At 49.2% G+C, this 15,333-nt stretch overlaps 1 protein-coding gene across 1 annotated transcript in view; it reads left to right on the top strand.

The window, feature by feature from the left end:
• LOC112944983 (zinc finger protein 423) overlaps positions 1-15,333 on the top strand; it is a 120,766-nt gene that overhangs the window by 60,283 nt on the left and 45,150 nt on the right. Inside the window, exon 3 of the mRNA XM_026036496.1 lies at positions 63-263. Within this exon, the coding sequence (XP_025892281.1) occupies positions 63-263 (201 nt within the window). The remainder of the gene's footprint in view (positions 1-62; positions 264-15,333) is intronic.

Below are 15,333 nucleotides of genomic sequence, written 5' to 3'. Positions count from 1 at the left end.
ATCCTTAAACCTCTTCTTTCCCCAAACCTGTAAAACTTAGAGCGTGCTCTTCCCGTTGGCAGGTGGCCTGGGAGGAGAGCTGGAGCACGATGCGAAGGACAGCCGGGCCCTGGAAGAGAGGAACAGCGTGACGAGTCAGGAAGAGAGAAACGAGGAAGATGAAGACATGGAGGATGAGTCAATTTACACCTGTGATAACTGTCAGCAGGACTTCGATTCACTGGCAGACCTGACTGAACACAGGGCACACAACTGTCCTGGAGGTAATGTTAAACTAGCTTTGCAATTCTGACAGGTGGTTAGCTGGGTAATTGGACATAGCAACAGCTTGAGGCCTCAAGTGAGATTAAAGAATTAATAATGTAATTTTACAGTTAATGTAATTTTATTGTGGTGCCTTGGGTAGCCTTTGTTCACTCCTTTAATAAAATTAAAATAAAAGCAACAGCTTTCCAATTGGAATATGTCAGTAATTATGTTAGGCAAAAATGTTGTGGGCTTTTTCAGTGTTAAAAGTTTCAGATAGGGTATTTTTTCACTCTCTCCAGATGCAGACAGGTTTAAAAAAAGGTTAAATGACATTAGGGTGCAAACCCCGCCCTGAACAAAGGCCTCTGAACCCCATAAATGAGCATGACACTTCCGAGGTTAAAATTCCAAGTGAGAGTTATGTAATCCCACCCTAAAAAGACGCCATTCTCCATAGGTTATTATGGCATTTTCTTCTGAGTTTGGTGGCAGTGAGGATGGCACGAGCCTGGGCTGAGCTCGGTTTTCTTTTGTGTGAAGCAAGGGGAAGGCCAGTGCGCGGCGTGAACAACTGCAGCGTCTCTGGCCTTGCCAGGCCTTTCCAGGGCGCTTTTCCCAGGGGCAAGGAGAGCAGCAGGGTTTCTGGGTCACACATTAGGCCCCTGCATGGGCAGACTGAAACGCCTTGCTGATCTTTATCAGAGATAAAATAAAAATCTTAGGAGAGTGAGCACAGAATATGCTTGTATGTGCTTAAACATAGGCTCTTATCCTTCACCTTCCAGGGATTAAATACTTTACCATCACTTTTTCCTCCACTGTTCTGAGAGATTTTTTGGGCGATTTCTCTTGCAGCTGCTGGGTGCAGAGCTGCAGAGGGGCAGCAGCTTCTCCTCTGAAGCAGACCCCGAGCCCTCCCCCTTCTCTCCCCTGGGCGCACATCCCCACTCTGGCCACGGAATTTGGCCATTAGTCCACGTTTCCTTCTCTCCTTCTTGGGCCTCAGCGATGTTTCTGCTGGGCCCAGGTGAGGCAGAGCAGCTCACTGGGGCTGGAGAGGCGCCAGGCCAGCGGTGTGAGCGCGCCGAGGGCGCTGCCGCCTGCCCGCCAGCGCTGGGCAGGGAGCAGTTGTTCTTCTGAGGCTGATGATGGGTTTAGATAGAGCAGCCTAGAGCTTCGACTTCGCAGAATCACCCAATGGTTAAAGCTGGAAGGGACCTCTAGAGATCATTAGTCCAACCCCCCCTGCTCAAGCAGAGACACTTGTATCACTATAGCCAGCATCTTCACACCTCAGTTTTTATTTATCCTATATATAATATTCTGTGAGATTAAGTAAATCAAATCATATTTTTGTGGGGTGTAGCAGAAGAATTTGTCAGTATTGCCGTTGCTAATTTTTGATTTCAGGTAGCTTAATTTCATCTTCTCTTACTGTCTTCATATGTGATGCTGATTCACGAAGACATTTTGTCATAAAAAGGAAGCATAATATAAAAAGGAAGCATATAGCCATCTGTGTATGCATGGGATAGATGCTGATTACCTCCATATGGAGACAACTTGTTGGAGAATGTGCCTGTTTTCTATTTAGCTTGATCTAAACTGTTCTGAAATGATCTTGATGTAAATAGGAGCATGGCACTCATATACTTGGAAATGAGAATGTCTCCATGGAGAAAATCTGGAATATCTCTAGATATTGCATATATTAACTGTGAGACAAAAGTTTAACGTGCAGGCCCACCTATTTCTTTGATAATTATATGAATTTTTGTTCAAAGCATAGGAAACACATGTGTTGTTGAGTTCAGCAGAGCAGGGTTGCACCACCAGGTGAAAATCTAAGCCAGCGTTAGGAAGCGTGGTGTGTTTCAAGACCATATCCCACACAAGAAGCTCTTGCACCATGTCCTTAGCTGCCCCATACTCCTGTTTTTGGCAGTGCCCACCTTGGCAAGCTAGGTGTTCATGTCTTAATCTGAAACAGAGTTTTCAATCATGTCTACAAGGCTCCAGATCAATGCAGGTAATATTTGTAGTGATAATATTACTGGGTTGATAATACAACATAACTAATGACCTCCTGTGGGACAGCGCAGTTAGGAAGGTATTGTAGCCCAGGAGCCTGGCAGGATTGTAGGAGATTACTCCAAAGAACAGGATAAACCATCCATTTCACTGGAGTCCCTTAGAAATTCATTACAGTGCGCTGAAGTTATCATACAGTTTGAACACAGCTGCTTTGACATGTAAGGAAGTAGCAAACAGCCATTTCCCCCCTTGCTTTTTCATGTATTTCAGCTTGTTTCTTTGAGGACAAAACACCGCTGAAATCTAGACATCTCTTGTAGCAGGAGAGCACCGTGTTCCTTTTGATGTCAGGGTAGTAGAGATGTTCCCTGGCTGACAGAGCTGGCGCTGCTGCCGGGGCGGCGCGTTGGGCAGCAGAACCTCTCCAAACACGTTGAGAATAAGGGAAAATGCTGGGGGGTGCATTAGCTGTGCGAAGTTTTAAAAAGTAGCTCAAAAATCACTTATAGCCCGATGCCCCTTAGCTAGAAAACACTAAGGAATTGCCATCAGCATCACGTGCAGTCCTTATTTGATTTTTTTTGCACGTTGCTGTTATAGGTGCTCTTGCAGCATGATGCAATGTTTTTGTTGACAGGAGTAGCAAATCACAGCCAGGTTTACAAATCTTTGCGTGCTCTAGCCAGCACTAGGCACTGCATGCATCAAACAGCTCTTCTGCAATTTAATACTGTCTGCAGCCTGAAACAGAGTGTTTCCTGTCTGTACAAAAGTGGCTGGAGTGCCCTGAGATTTGCCATCTTGTTTATGTGTTTTGACCCATGAGCATTAGTCTGCTTTTAGCTGCAGCTTTTTCATTGCATTATTTTTGCCTTCTCCACCCATGTTGCCCCTTCCCACCCACTGGGTCCAAATAGCCTCATGTAGACTTTGTTCTTCAGTTTTTCAGCTGAATAAAAGTACCTTACAGCAAGTTAGGCCCCAATGAACTGGAGAGAAGTAGGTGACGCTGGGGTCTCTGAGCATTTCATGAGGTCCTCTTCTGTTGTTGGTAACTTTACAGGTTGTCTGTTTCAAACAGCAGCAGAGCTTTATATGGATATTGCCAGCTTGGAAGCGGCTGATTTTTCTAAACTACTGTACGGTAGGAACTAGTTTATAATTAAAGTCTTGCAGTTGCTCCTTTTAAATGCCCTGTAACCTGTACACTAGGCTTACACCTGAAATGAGGTATTGTAACTGTTTCATGCTAGTGTATAATTTTGTGTTTTCTTGCGTTTCACCTGCTCCAAGAATGATAACTGCCCTGCAACGCAGAGTGCGAGATGCGCTGCCCCGAGAAGCGCACGCAGCAGCGCCTCGGCGGTGCTCAGCTCCTGCACCGCTTTGGGCTTCTCGATGACCAGCATGGGCTTCCTGCCTCCATTTCCAAAATTAGCCCTCCCCAAATTAAAATATTTTGTTGGACCTGATTGGCAAGTTGGAGATGTTTCATTTCTTTGCTGCTGCTGTTGCCTTTAAAAAAAAAAAATTGATGAACTACTGATCATCCTCCACAAAAGAAACTGAAATATAGTTGTGAAAAAGCAGTGTGGAAACTTAATTATACACCTAGTTTATACAGCTGTGGCTCTAATGACCTCGTGGCCCTAATTACTGTGTTGTGGCTTGGTCTGAGTGCTCTTGTCCTTGCCAGAAGCCTGTTCCTTGCTCTTAACCTGACTAGTGTTTCAACCTAAAAAACGTAACACATTTCCTTTCTGCTCTGTCCTGCGTTGTTGTGCTGAAATGCAGTTTCCTCGCTTCCATGGAGGCTGTAACGGTGTTTCAGAGAAGCCCAGCAGCGCCGTACGCTGTGGAAACACGCGGAGAGTGTGGGCTGCAAAGCGGATTCCCTGGCCCGCGTTTGGAGCGGGCACCAAGTCTGGTGCGGGATGGCAGCAGGATCGCGGGGATGGCAGCGGGATCGCGGGGATGGCAGCAGCATTGCAGGGGTCGCAGGGATGGCAGGGGGCTGGCAGCGAGGTGCCGCCGCGGGGCGGCAGGCCTGGGCGCGGGGCCGTGCCAGCCTGGGCGCGTGGGCGCAGGCAGAGCCGGGCCGGCCCCGGCAGATAAGCGCCTGCCAGCGCGGGCGCCTCGCGCGCCGCCGCCGCCGCCCCCTTTGTGTGGGCTCCCCGGGGAGCACGGCCGGGCAGCGAGAGCGGCCGCTGTGCGTGCAGATAGGAGCCCTGCCAGCGCGGGGGGCTGCGAGCGGGGGACACCGCGGATGCGCCTGTCCCTTCCTCGGCCCTTGCGCGGCTCACGGGCACCCCGTGTTCCCCGCGATGCTTCGTGGCCACACGTGTGCGTCCCCCCACAGCCAGGGGCTTTTTCTTAGACCAGCAGCCGTTATTCCCCGTCATTTTTAAGCATGTGGCCTGGTGAAGCGCCGAGGGTGACATGTTAGCTTGGTTGTATCAGCAAGGGACTGCTTCGTTCTTGCTACTTTAATTGAGTTCTTTTATCTACTTTTATATGGTTCAAAAAGTAGCTTGCAAAATAAGTGCAGAGATGCGTGAGAAAGAGGAGAAATGACAGTGAGCCCCTTCTAAGCCGTCCTAAAGACATCGCGCATCTCTCTGAAGTTCCTTAATGCACTAGTATGTGGCAGTCTCAAAGTGCTGCAAAGGGAGTGGGTACCTGCAAGGTGTGGGGTGCCCCCTCCTCCATTACCCCAGTCACAGCAGAGTGCTCAGAACTGCTGCTGATAGAGACTAAATACACGCAGCTCGGGTCAGAAATGCACCTAGCAATTGGGTGCTCGTCACAGCATGCCCTCTTAGTAGTGACTTGGTTTGATGGAGAGTGCCCTGGAGTTGTCCTGTCTGAAGCAGATGAGAACATGGTTATTGGTAGTGAGGTGTGCATGACCCACTGACTGAAGGGACGAGTTTTGTTGGTAGCTGTCACAAATTCAGAAGAATTGCACGTCCAGAGAGTTCCTGATGCCTTTCATTCAAGTTCTTCACAGACTCTTTTTCCATGAGTTTGCTTTTTGAGGTCTTCTCTGTAGCCAGGTATGCTCTCAGCATTTCAGCAGTGAGGATTTCCACAGTTATGTTGCAAGCTGGGGAGAGTGTCTCCTGTTTGTCTTGGCTCTCTCACCTCCTGCTTTCGTTTTACACCCTCTAGCTCTTCCTGTGCAAGAGTCAGGGATGGCTGTTCCTCTCCCACCTTCTCCAGCCCCGTGTCTCTGAGCAGACTCCTTTTAGTGCCCTCTGTGCTCTCCTTTGTCAAGGTGAAGACTCCTTGTCTTCTTGCTTAGGACCTTGTTGAAGCTCTTGTGTGACTCCAGTCATCTGTGTCCGCACTGAAACCTCCTGACCTTCTGCTCCACCTTTGCCAAGACGGGAGCAGATGGGAGAGGCACCCACCATCCAGCTCTGTCTTGCGCAGGAGGACACGGTGCCTCTGAGGGACGTGGGGCCTCACCTGCTTGGAAGGGTGGTTCCCTCTTTACAATCCTCTGGTCTCCTCTACCTGGCTGCAAAGTACGAGGCCATTGCAAAGTATGTGGCATTGTGATAGGGCGTCAAGGAGGTAGGATGTCTTTCGTTACCAGTCTTAGATGCGCAGTAGACACTTGCCTGTGTCCGTCCTGATTCCTGAGCAAGGGAAAATGGATATTACTTGTCCTGGTGGGAGAGGTCTGGGAGACAGAAAGGTGGTCTCTGGCCGCATCGTGGGAGAAAGAATTAAGGCTTCAATGTTTATTTAAATAATGAAAGAAGAAAAGGCAACCAGCAGTGTATTTCAAGCGCTCATCACAGGACATAATTTTGTTGCTTGTAGCAGTGGGATAAAAAGTCTTTCTAATGTTGATTTCTTTGCATTTTAGAGAATATAATTTTTTCAAAGAAAATCAAACCTAAAGCAAGCGTGATAATTTCAACCTATTTTTTTTTAAATACGCTCTAGAAAAAAAAAAAAAGGCAGAAATTCTGTGGTGCCTATTTGAAGGCTTTTGTTGTAGCCTCATTAAACTTGGCGTGGCTGCCGCTCCAGCTGGCGCGTTATTAGCTGTGCCGCGGGCCGGGGAGCCGGGAGGCGGCCTCCACCCCCGGCGCCGGCTGGCTGCAGGGATCCCTGCCAGCGAGGGCTGGTCCTGGGCGGCCGCGGCAGCGTCCGGCCGGCGCCCCAGCACGCGCGCCCGGCGCCCCGGCACGCGGGCGAGCACCGGGATGCAGCCGCACGAGTGCCGGGCTCCCCGAGGCTGTCCGCCCGGCCTCCGTTAGGCCTCTCGCTCCTTCCTCTCGTGTGAGAAATCTGCATCATCGGCCAAAGAGCTTCTCGGTTCCGCCTGAGATAGCTCTTGGGCTCAACCAGTCCAATGTAAATGGAATAAGGGAGTTATTTTCCCTGGGCCTGCTGGAGAGGCGGGTGCTCCCAAAGCTGGGTGGAAGGGCAGAAGACCGTGGCTGTTTAGACCTTCACCAAATATTCTGGACTCTCTCTCAGAGCTTTGGCGGCAGGTATGTACCTCTTGAATGCTGTGTCGTGTAAATGCATTTAATATTGGTAGCAAGGTGAGTTTTATTTAAAAATAATTTCATATATTCTCATTTAATTCAGAATGGTTGAAAATATATTCAGTAGAAACTTAAGGTAATTTTCTCAGTAGAATACAGGTAGTGTTCGTTAAGCGTCTTGCTTATTGCAACAACCTTTTTGCCTCTGTAAAATTTGCAAAATTAATCTGGAGTTTTCAAGGCACCTGGTCTGTTCGTGTTAAATGCTTCAGCATCTCAGCACTTCATAGTCTTTAAACTTGTAGACTAGCAGCTACTTTCTGGCGTAAGCAAGCTTTTATTTTCATCACTGTAGAATTAAGCTGAAGTCACCTTGATTTGGCATACGTTTTGGCTGTACCTGAAGGGGGAATTCCTCCCTCTCTCCTGCGTCAGGCTGACACAAGGTTTGCGTCATCTTCGGGAACCGACACCTCTGAAAAGGAGGAGGACAAACTCTGAGTGTGCTCGGTTTCCAGACCGGGCAGCCCCGGAGCTGCCCCATGTTGGGGTCAGCGTGGGGGACCCACGGTTAGGGTTTGGGGAGGAGGCAGGACCATGTCCTGTGGCTTCACCAACTTGCTGAATGGCCCACATGAAATGGTGGTGGAGCCACCCTGCTGCATCCCATGGGGTTTTGGTGGCCGCCAGACCTATAACCTCGGGGGAAAGCTTCCCCTTGAGGACACCTGTATTTTGGGAGGTGGGAGTGTGTCTTCTCTAAGCTGTCCAGGAGATCTTGTTCAGCAAGTGGCAGATGAGCTTTTGGCTCCTCCTCATGTTGCTGCTCAGTTCCCATTAGTCTGATGGAGGAGGACCTAAGGAAGGGCTGTTGGGGTCTATTGCTTTATTTTGCTCCAGGAAGTCTGTCGCACTCCACATCTAAACGTAGTTTTTGGACATGATCCCCAGTCCCTTCCTCTACAGTGAACTTGTGCAGACTTTGTGGCTGATGGTATTTGCTAAAATAAATGAGATTCGATATAACTTGTATTAAACGATCATTTTAGAAGTCTGGGTCTACTAATATTGCATTAGAAAAATTGGAAAGACAGAAGAAGAATAAAATTCCCTTTATGAGTTTATGTAAATATACATATATATTCCAGAATTTACTTCCTCCTAGCAAAAATGAATGCAGGTGATTTAGTAGACTCCAAGGGTAATACGATCAAATTTGAATTACATTGATCAATCTGCATCAATAAACCCAATCAACCAAGCCGAAAACCAAGTCAGAAATCAAAGTAACTGCATAATGTTGCTGTGGCATGAGAGCCTTGGTTGGAATTATTTACCATGTGCTTTTATGGACCCTTTCTAAAAACAGTTACGCGATCCTCGGGTGGCCCTGCCGCCTCCCTGCGTGTGCCGGGCTGCTGGGGCCGCCCTGGTTGGGCTCCCAGCCGCCTTCCGCCTGCTCCGCGCGGCTCCCTCCGCCGAGGCCCTCTCCTCGCTCTGTTCCTTTTCTGCTCCTTCATCATTTCCGCTCCTGCTGAAATGTTCTCCATACTTCAGAGCATCGTCCTCCGTACTTTATGGAGGATAATTTGTTGTGCGTAGGAGCCAGTTGCACTAGTGCTGTATTCCTCACAAATAGAAAAACTTAAAAATGAAAACAGAGGAGGTGGGTGAGCAGTGTTTTTCTCCCTGGTAGCTGGGTGCAGGAGCTCCCAGCCGCCAGCGCCAGCTGCAGCCCGGCCAGGCCGAACGCCGTGCGCCGCGGCTTCGTCTCGCGCCAGCCCGCCCGTCTCGCTGCGCGGCCCGGCCGCGTCGGACGTCAGCGCGGGAGCGGCGACGCTCCGGGAGAGCCCGGGGCAGCGGAGCAGCAGAGGCGGCTGCGCGGGAGCCGGCAGCCCGCGCGGCCGTGCCGCTTTCCGGAGCCCGCGGGGCCGTGGCGCGAGCAGGGCCGCCCTGGGGAGGCTGCGCCGCCGCACATCCCTCCGAGCACCGAGATGGGCACGATGCTTTGCATGGCTTAGCCTGGATAGTTGCGGTGGTGAGGAGCCCAACCAGAATTTCAGGAAAAAAATAAGTCATTCCATAAAGCAGACATGGAAAAAAAATAAAAACAAAACAAAAGGGCTTAACTTTTGTCCTGAGGGTGATAAAACAGCAGCACACAGCTGAAAATCAATCTGACCTTCACCCACGTGATGCTGTTGTCTCAGTCTGTCTTTCATTTCCTTTGGTTGAGTGAAGGCCGTGGCATTCAGGAGGGAGAAAAGCCAGAGGGAGGTGGGGAGAATCCTGTTTGCTCTGGAAAGGCTTCGGCGCTTGCATAAGTTCACTCCATAAAGAGAGTTTCTGGAAAACTTTGGATTCTTTCAAGAATTTTTTTTTTTTAAATCACTTCTTAATAGCTGGGAATGACATTAAGGTAGGGAAGACACGAGCTATTTAAAAAAGATTGTGATGTAAAACAGTCTGTTTTAATTAAATGTAGAATTAGTCAGTAATGGTATTTTGAAGCAAAGGCTTCACACGGTAACAGGAAACCTGCACATTCATTTAAAAACAGAATTTGTACCCAAAGGGGAGGAAAAAAGGCAATTTTTTTTCCAGAAATATTTTAACATTCTGTGTTGCAGAGAAGGCTCTGTCCAAACAAAGGGAATGAACCCAGATGTGTGTGTATTTATATAAACATAACAAACCCGCAGTTAGAGCTTGTGTTTAAACCATATTATTCATTTGCGAAGTATAGATGAAATTTCAATTGGTGAAATACTCATTTTGTACAATGTCCTTATGCAAGTGGGAGAGGTAAACAATTTCATACCTCATTTTCTCCAAAGACAGAGGATGAACTAACTGAATGTGCAACTTTCCATGGCGATTTTAATTTTATTTAAGAACCATGCCAGTTAAGGGGTGAATAGGTGCATAAATATGTCTTAATAATCTGGTACATCTCAGAAGCAATTAAAGCACAATTCATAATTGTTCCTCCAGTCCTGTTTTTCTTACATCCTCATTGAATTTAAGTGCAACCCACAGCCAAGAGATGCCAGGTATTGCTTTAGGAAAGAAAGCGCTTTTCCAGCTGTGTTTTATAAAACTAAGGCTATTATAAATTTTGCCTCTCCTAAATTAGAGTTTCCTTGACCTATCGCGTCATATACAAATAACATCCTATCACGTTACTGCCATAAATCATTGTGTTGCTTTACATTTTTATATTTCATATCCTACAGCTACTGTAGCGTGGAGAGTTAGGGATATCTGCTGTCGTCTTTGTTCGGTAAATGTTGCTAATTTCAGGAAGGTCTACAAGAAATGTCAACTTCTTAAAAAGATAAAGGGAGAGATTGGATTTAGTTGTAGCGATTAATCCCTACTTCGTAAAGGTTGAGAATTAAATGATTTGTTCGTTAATCTATTTGGGATGATAGAGATTAATTTCTGACTACAAAAAAGCACAAATTAGAGTTTGTCTGATACGCCAGCGATCATAGACATAGTCCTCTGCTATTATTTTACACATTATTAAAAAGAGAAAGCAGTAAATGTAAAAGATGTTGGGAACTTTCCTGGAGAGCTACTCAAGTCTGTATGTGATATGCCAGAACGCCATTTGCATAAATGCAGAATTTAATAAGTTATCATTCTGATTAACGCCATTAACTGCTTAACTACTGTAGAAATTGGCTTCCAAAGTTGCTTCATGGTAGCTGTTGCTCTCAACGTCATCCCATTTGCTGTCTCACTGGGGATAATGGTATGCAAGGGAAAGCAGGAAGGTCAAGGATCTTTTTGTTTAGTCTCTTCGCACATTAAAAGTTCTATTATGTGTTTGTATGGCCTGTGGTTTCCAGTCTGCTGGCTACAATGCTTTCAAAATCCATTGATGATGAGTTGACGAAGCTAAATATATCTTGTGGGCTGTGACTACCAAGCTATCGCTGTGTGTAGCAAGTGGGGCCAGTATGAGCAAGTGTTTCTCAGAATGAGGAATTTTGAAATCCTCTCTCAGGAGGTCGAGGGAGACGCTAATGGGAGAGATGACAGGAGGCAGGCGGCGAATGGTGGCGGTGGCCGGAGCTGCGCTGGGCTCCCCACGGACAAGTGTCCCATGGCTGGGACCTTATGGGTGCCCCTCGGCACGGGCAGGGCTCTGGTGTTGGCCTGGGCGTCCCGCACGGAGCTGCCTGCGGCTGCTGGTGTCTGCAGAGCCCTGGGGACGGGGCCGCGAGCGCCGCCTCGCTCGGGTTTGCTCCCCGGCCGCGGACTGACCTCTCAGCAAAGACGACTGATTGAGCGGCTGCAGCACACGAGCCGCGGCTTTGCTCCGCTTGACTTGGGTGCGTTTGGGTATCTAGAGCAGCAGCGAGGGCTCGGGGTGCGTGGGGCAGCGCTGCAGGAGCAGCGAGGGCTCGGGGTGTGTGGGGCAGGGCTGCCGGCCGCGTGTGCACATGGGCCTGTGGCGCTGCCCGCTTCCAGGGGCGAGCAGACAGACTCGTTCACCTATCGTGAAGGCAGGGATTTTTTTTTTTTCCTTTTGACCCATCCGTGTTGTGGCTGCCCGTGTACCTTCCCACCCGCCAAGTGACTCCACTGTGCTTGATCCCAGGGGCCCCCTGACATCTGGGAAACCCTCCCTCCAGCCAGATCGAGTCCTTGCTCGGCAGCTGAAACGTGCATCCAAATGGAGTCACGCTGCTGCACATCATCCTCGGCTTATTCCGTTCTGCTCCAATATATCCCGGCTTTTATAGCCTTCAGCTCGAGCCCGGCTCACCGGCTGTTTCGGTGCTGTTGCAGTTATCTGTAAAGCTGTCTCGCTTTTCACTGGGGTGCTGGTAAACTCAAAAACATCTGCAGGCAGGGTCATTCCAGCTTGTTAGTCTTCAGAGGATATTTGCACAGTTTCATATGGCTTGGACCCATACCCACACCCATCCTAGATGCAGTGTCTACAGATTTATCCCCGAGAGCCTCTTAGAGCTTTGTTTGCATTACTATCTCAAGCTATCCCACTGCAGCAATCCTCAGGAGACACAAGTGGTCAAGAGTACTTAGAAACATCTGTTAAAAATTCAGACAAACACTGCACTGTCCCTGGAAGCAGAAAGGATAGGGCAACCAAAATGCATCATGCGGTGCTACAGGAAAAAGGGACACATTCTTTGTTCCTTCTCTTTCCCTTAAAAATCAATAGTTTAGTCAGGGGATGTAGGAAAATGCCCCTGCAGAGTACACTTGGGGTAGAGAGTTGCTTTTTAGCAATGTCACAAACTCCTCTGAGGGTCGAGTCTTGTAATCTTATGGGATCCCTGTTTCCAGAGCACTTGCATTTGGTTCGGCACATGCTTTTTGCTCGTTCCAGGAAACCTTACATTAATTGTGTAAAAATCCCTCTCAGTAGCAGCCGGTTGTTGCTTATACACAACTAACTGGCCCCTGCAGGGCCTTCTGAACAAGGTGGACCTAGAGAGTCGAGATGGGACAGTAAGTGACTTTGCAGTGGCTTTACTGTTGCTTTACTATTACTTGGAAGAAGTTTTAACAGCAAATCTATGGTGGGTTCAGTGAGGGGATCCTCGCTGGCTGCATGCTCTTCTACACATGACTGTGTACTGGGAAGTACTGACACTGTCCTTGGTGATGTCAGATGAAGCTGCAGGGAATCTGAGCACGGAGAACGGGTTTTTGAGACCTGCCTTTCTACGAAGCTGCGTTTCTCCATCGTGGCAGATCCATCTCCATGATCCTTATCTCCTATCCCCACACAGTGCTATCCTCTGCCTTTCCTATCCGCTGTCTACACGCAGGGTGAGCAGCCGTGTGTGCCTCGTGGCCTGTTACATGCCATGAGTTGTGCTGAGTTGGTTCTTAGCCTTTCTCACGGCAGAGACATGAAATTGGGTGTCTCTGTCCTACTCAATCAAATGTAGATCCTCCCATCTTATAGAAACTCAATTTCTATAAGAGAAACTCAGTATCTCTCTGAGCCCTCCGTTCTCAATCCAGCGTGATTCAAATATAATAGGAAGGGACAAACTGTTAGACATATGACAGGCAATATGATCACATAAACCTTGTTTTTCTTAGGATGCCAGTCTGGAAAAAAAAAAAAAAAAAAAAAGAACACAGATCTCCTGAGAATAAATGAGTCACTTCGGATTGAGATGTGATGGACAATGTTGGCTCTGTTATCCCTCTGCAGGAAGGGAGGGGACGGGGTTAGGGAGAACGTCCAAAAATGTAAAAAAGTTGTTATTAGGAGGGTAAAGCTTCCTCTGCCACTCATCCCTGGTGATGGACTCTCTGTCGCCCTTGTCCCCCTTGCTTTTAGGAGCCTTTGGAGAGGAGAAGTCTCCCGCGGCAGGGCCGCCTCTCAGGTGCTTTCATCTGTGAGCTGCCAGGTGAAAGAATGGGGCTAGAGAACAAAAGATGTTCTGGTAGCGCAGACAAGCTCTGGTAGCGTGTGCCACATCAGCTGTCTCTGATAAGGTCTGCTACATTTTCTGTTGACGCTGCTCCTCCCACGAGGATCCCCACACCTGGGGAAGCCTGCCATAACCTGCACGGATATTTTCCTCCCTGCCTTGTGCTTCTGCATACAGATGCAGCTGGGGCATCGCACGTGTCCTTGCCCTCCTCTGCTCTGCTCCCTGGTGCTCCCGGCTCTGCTGGCTCTGAGCTTCAGTCCCACCTTCCGCTCAGCTGCTTTCAGGAGGGGCTGGGCAATTATTTATGTGAGCTATTTTGTCCCATCTTTGGCATAGGATACGGGAGAGGAAAACTGAGTGCATGTTTCCTGATATTAGAGGGGACAGGAAACTTGAAATAAATATTGCTGGTCCGTGTTGGCAAGATATTCTTGTTTTCTGAAGAGCCAGGGAATGCTGCCTTTTGCATTGCGGACTTCTGGGTGGAAAAAATCCGTGGGGCCTGTAACGAGCATCTCTTGCCTTTGCTGGTTTTGGAGGCCCGTGAAAGGGCAGGCAGCCAGCTCGCTCACATCCCTGTGCTCTGCTCACCCGGATTCCCCTCCCTGCCTGCACATGGGTTGTCCTTTCCCCTCACACCTCATTCACGAACCCCTTCCTTCTCCTTCCACCATCATGGTCCAGAACAAGAGAAGCTCTGAAATATATTATAGCAAGAGGCAAAGCTTTAATGATTTGGACATCATAGCTCCTGTGGAGGCATCCAGAGAGTCTCCAAAGGAAATACACGTCTATCCAAGCTGGAGAGCAGCCTTTTCTCATTTTGCTACTGCTAAATAGGTGGGAGGGGTGACTAACTGCCCCCCTGGAAATAGCAGGACGGAGTGGCCTGTCAGCTGCCCCACTGCGAGCAGGACGGCGCCCTCACCCGCTCGCCCCGTCTGCCACCACGCTGGTGTTTCACCCCACTGCATGTGGGTGAAAGCGTTACAGGCCTCCGGCGGCCTCCTCTTCCAAAGGAACTCAAAACACAGAGGTTCTCCTAAGGAGAGGTGTACTCCCCTCCTTGGACAAGCCTACAAAAAGCAACTTCATTTTGCTTTTGACCAACTTCAGATAAAAATTGATGGTTGCAGCTGAATCTTACTTTGCGTTTTTCATTAAAACTGTTCAAAGCAAAATACAGGGTGGAGAGCCTGATGTGAGCCAAGACTAACGTCCTGAACTGTTGCTTGCAGTGAAGCTGTGGTGCCAGGTTTCACAGAGGCCCGTTCTCCAGCACCTCCTTTGAACGCCAGTGTGGTTCTGAGGCTGCTCCGAGGCGCTCGCTTCGCGCGCCCTGTCAGCTGCTGCAGCCTTTCCTGGCGCTCCAGCTCCTGTTTCTGGTGGCTGGTTGTTCTGTGGGGCTGTGAGTCATGGTTTGCTAACAGGGAAAAAAGTGTTTCTTAGAAAACCTTTCAGGAGAGCTAAGATTGCGGCGTGGCTGGAGGTGCTGCTGGTGCCTGTGGTTGGCTGGTGCCGCAGCCACCTCCGCGGTGTCTCTAAGAGCTGCCGGAGAAGGAGATGCGGCCGCTGCGCTGGGCATCCCTTGGTGAGGCCCCTGCAGCCACCGACCTCCTCGCGTTTAGGGATCTCTTTCATATTCCTCGGTGCCTGGACGGGAGGATGTGACAGCTTGCTCCTTGCCATGTTTTGTTTGCAAGCTATATGCTCAAACTACAAAAATACAAAACTGCCTCCTGCGGAAGCCTCGTGCAGTTACGGTGTTCATCATCCAGAACATCTCCTAATGGTGCTGGAGACCCCCTTCTCCCTCACCCTTTACCAGATGACTTGGTTTCAGTGGCTGGGTCCAAAGGCAGGGCACGGTAGTGGACGCGGGTGCTCTCTTGGGTGGCAGCCAGCTGGCCCTGCTGCCACCAGCAGTTGGTGTCACCCAGAGGTGCGTCGTGGTGCCCCGTCCTCCCCTCCCTGCGGAACCGGCACCCTGCTCATTCTCAGACGTTTTGTCATTTTTCTGTTACTAAAAATTAGGTGTAAAAATTAGGTGGGAGCGGATCGTGTCGGGCTGTGTGAGGGGCTGCAACGCGTGCCCGGTGCCGGTGGGG

The sequence above is a fragment of the Nothoprocta perdicaria genome, unplaced genomic scaffold, assembly GCF_003342845.1.
Source record: "Nothoprocta perdicaria isolate Ctin4 unplaced genomic scaffold, notPer1 scaffold_18, whole genome shotgun sequence".
Classification (NCBI taxonomy): Eukaryota; Metazoa; Chordata; class Aves; order Tinamiformes; family Tinamidae; genus Nothoprocta; species Nothoprocta perdicaria.
This window is presented reverse-complemented; position numbering and strand designations above follow the sequence as displayed.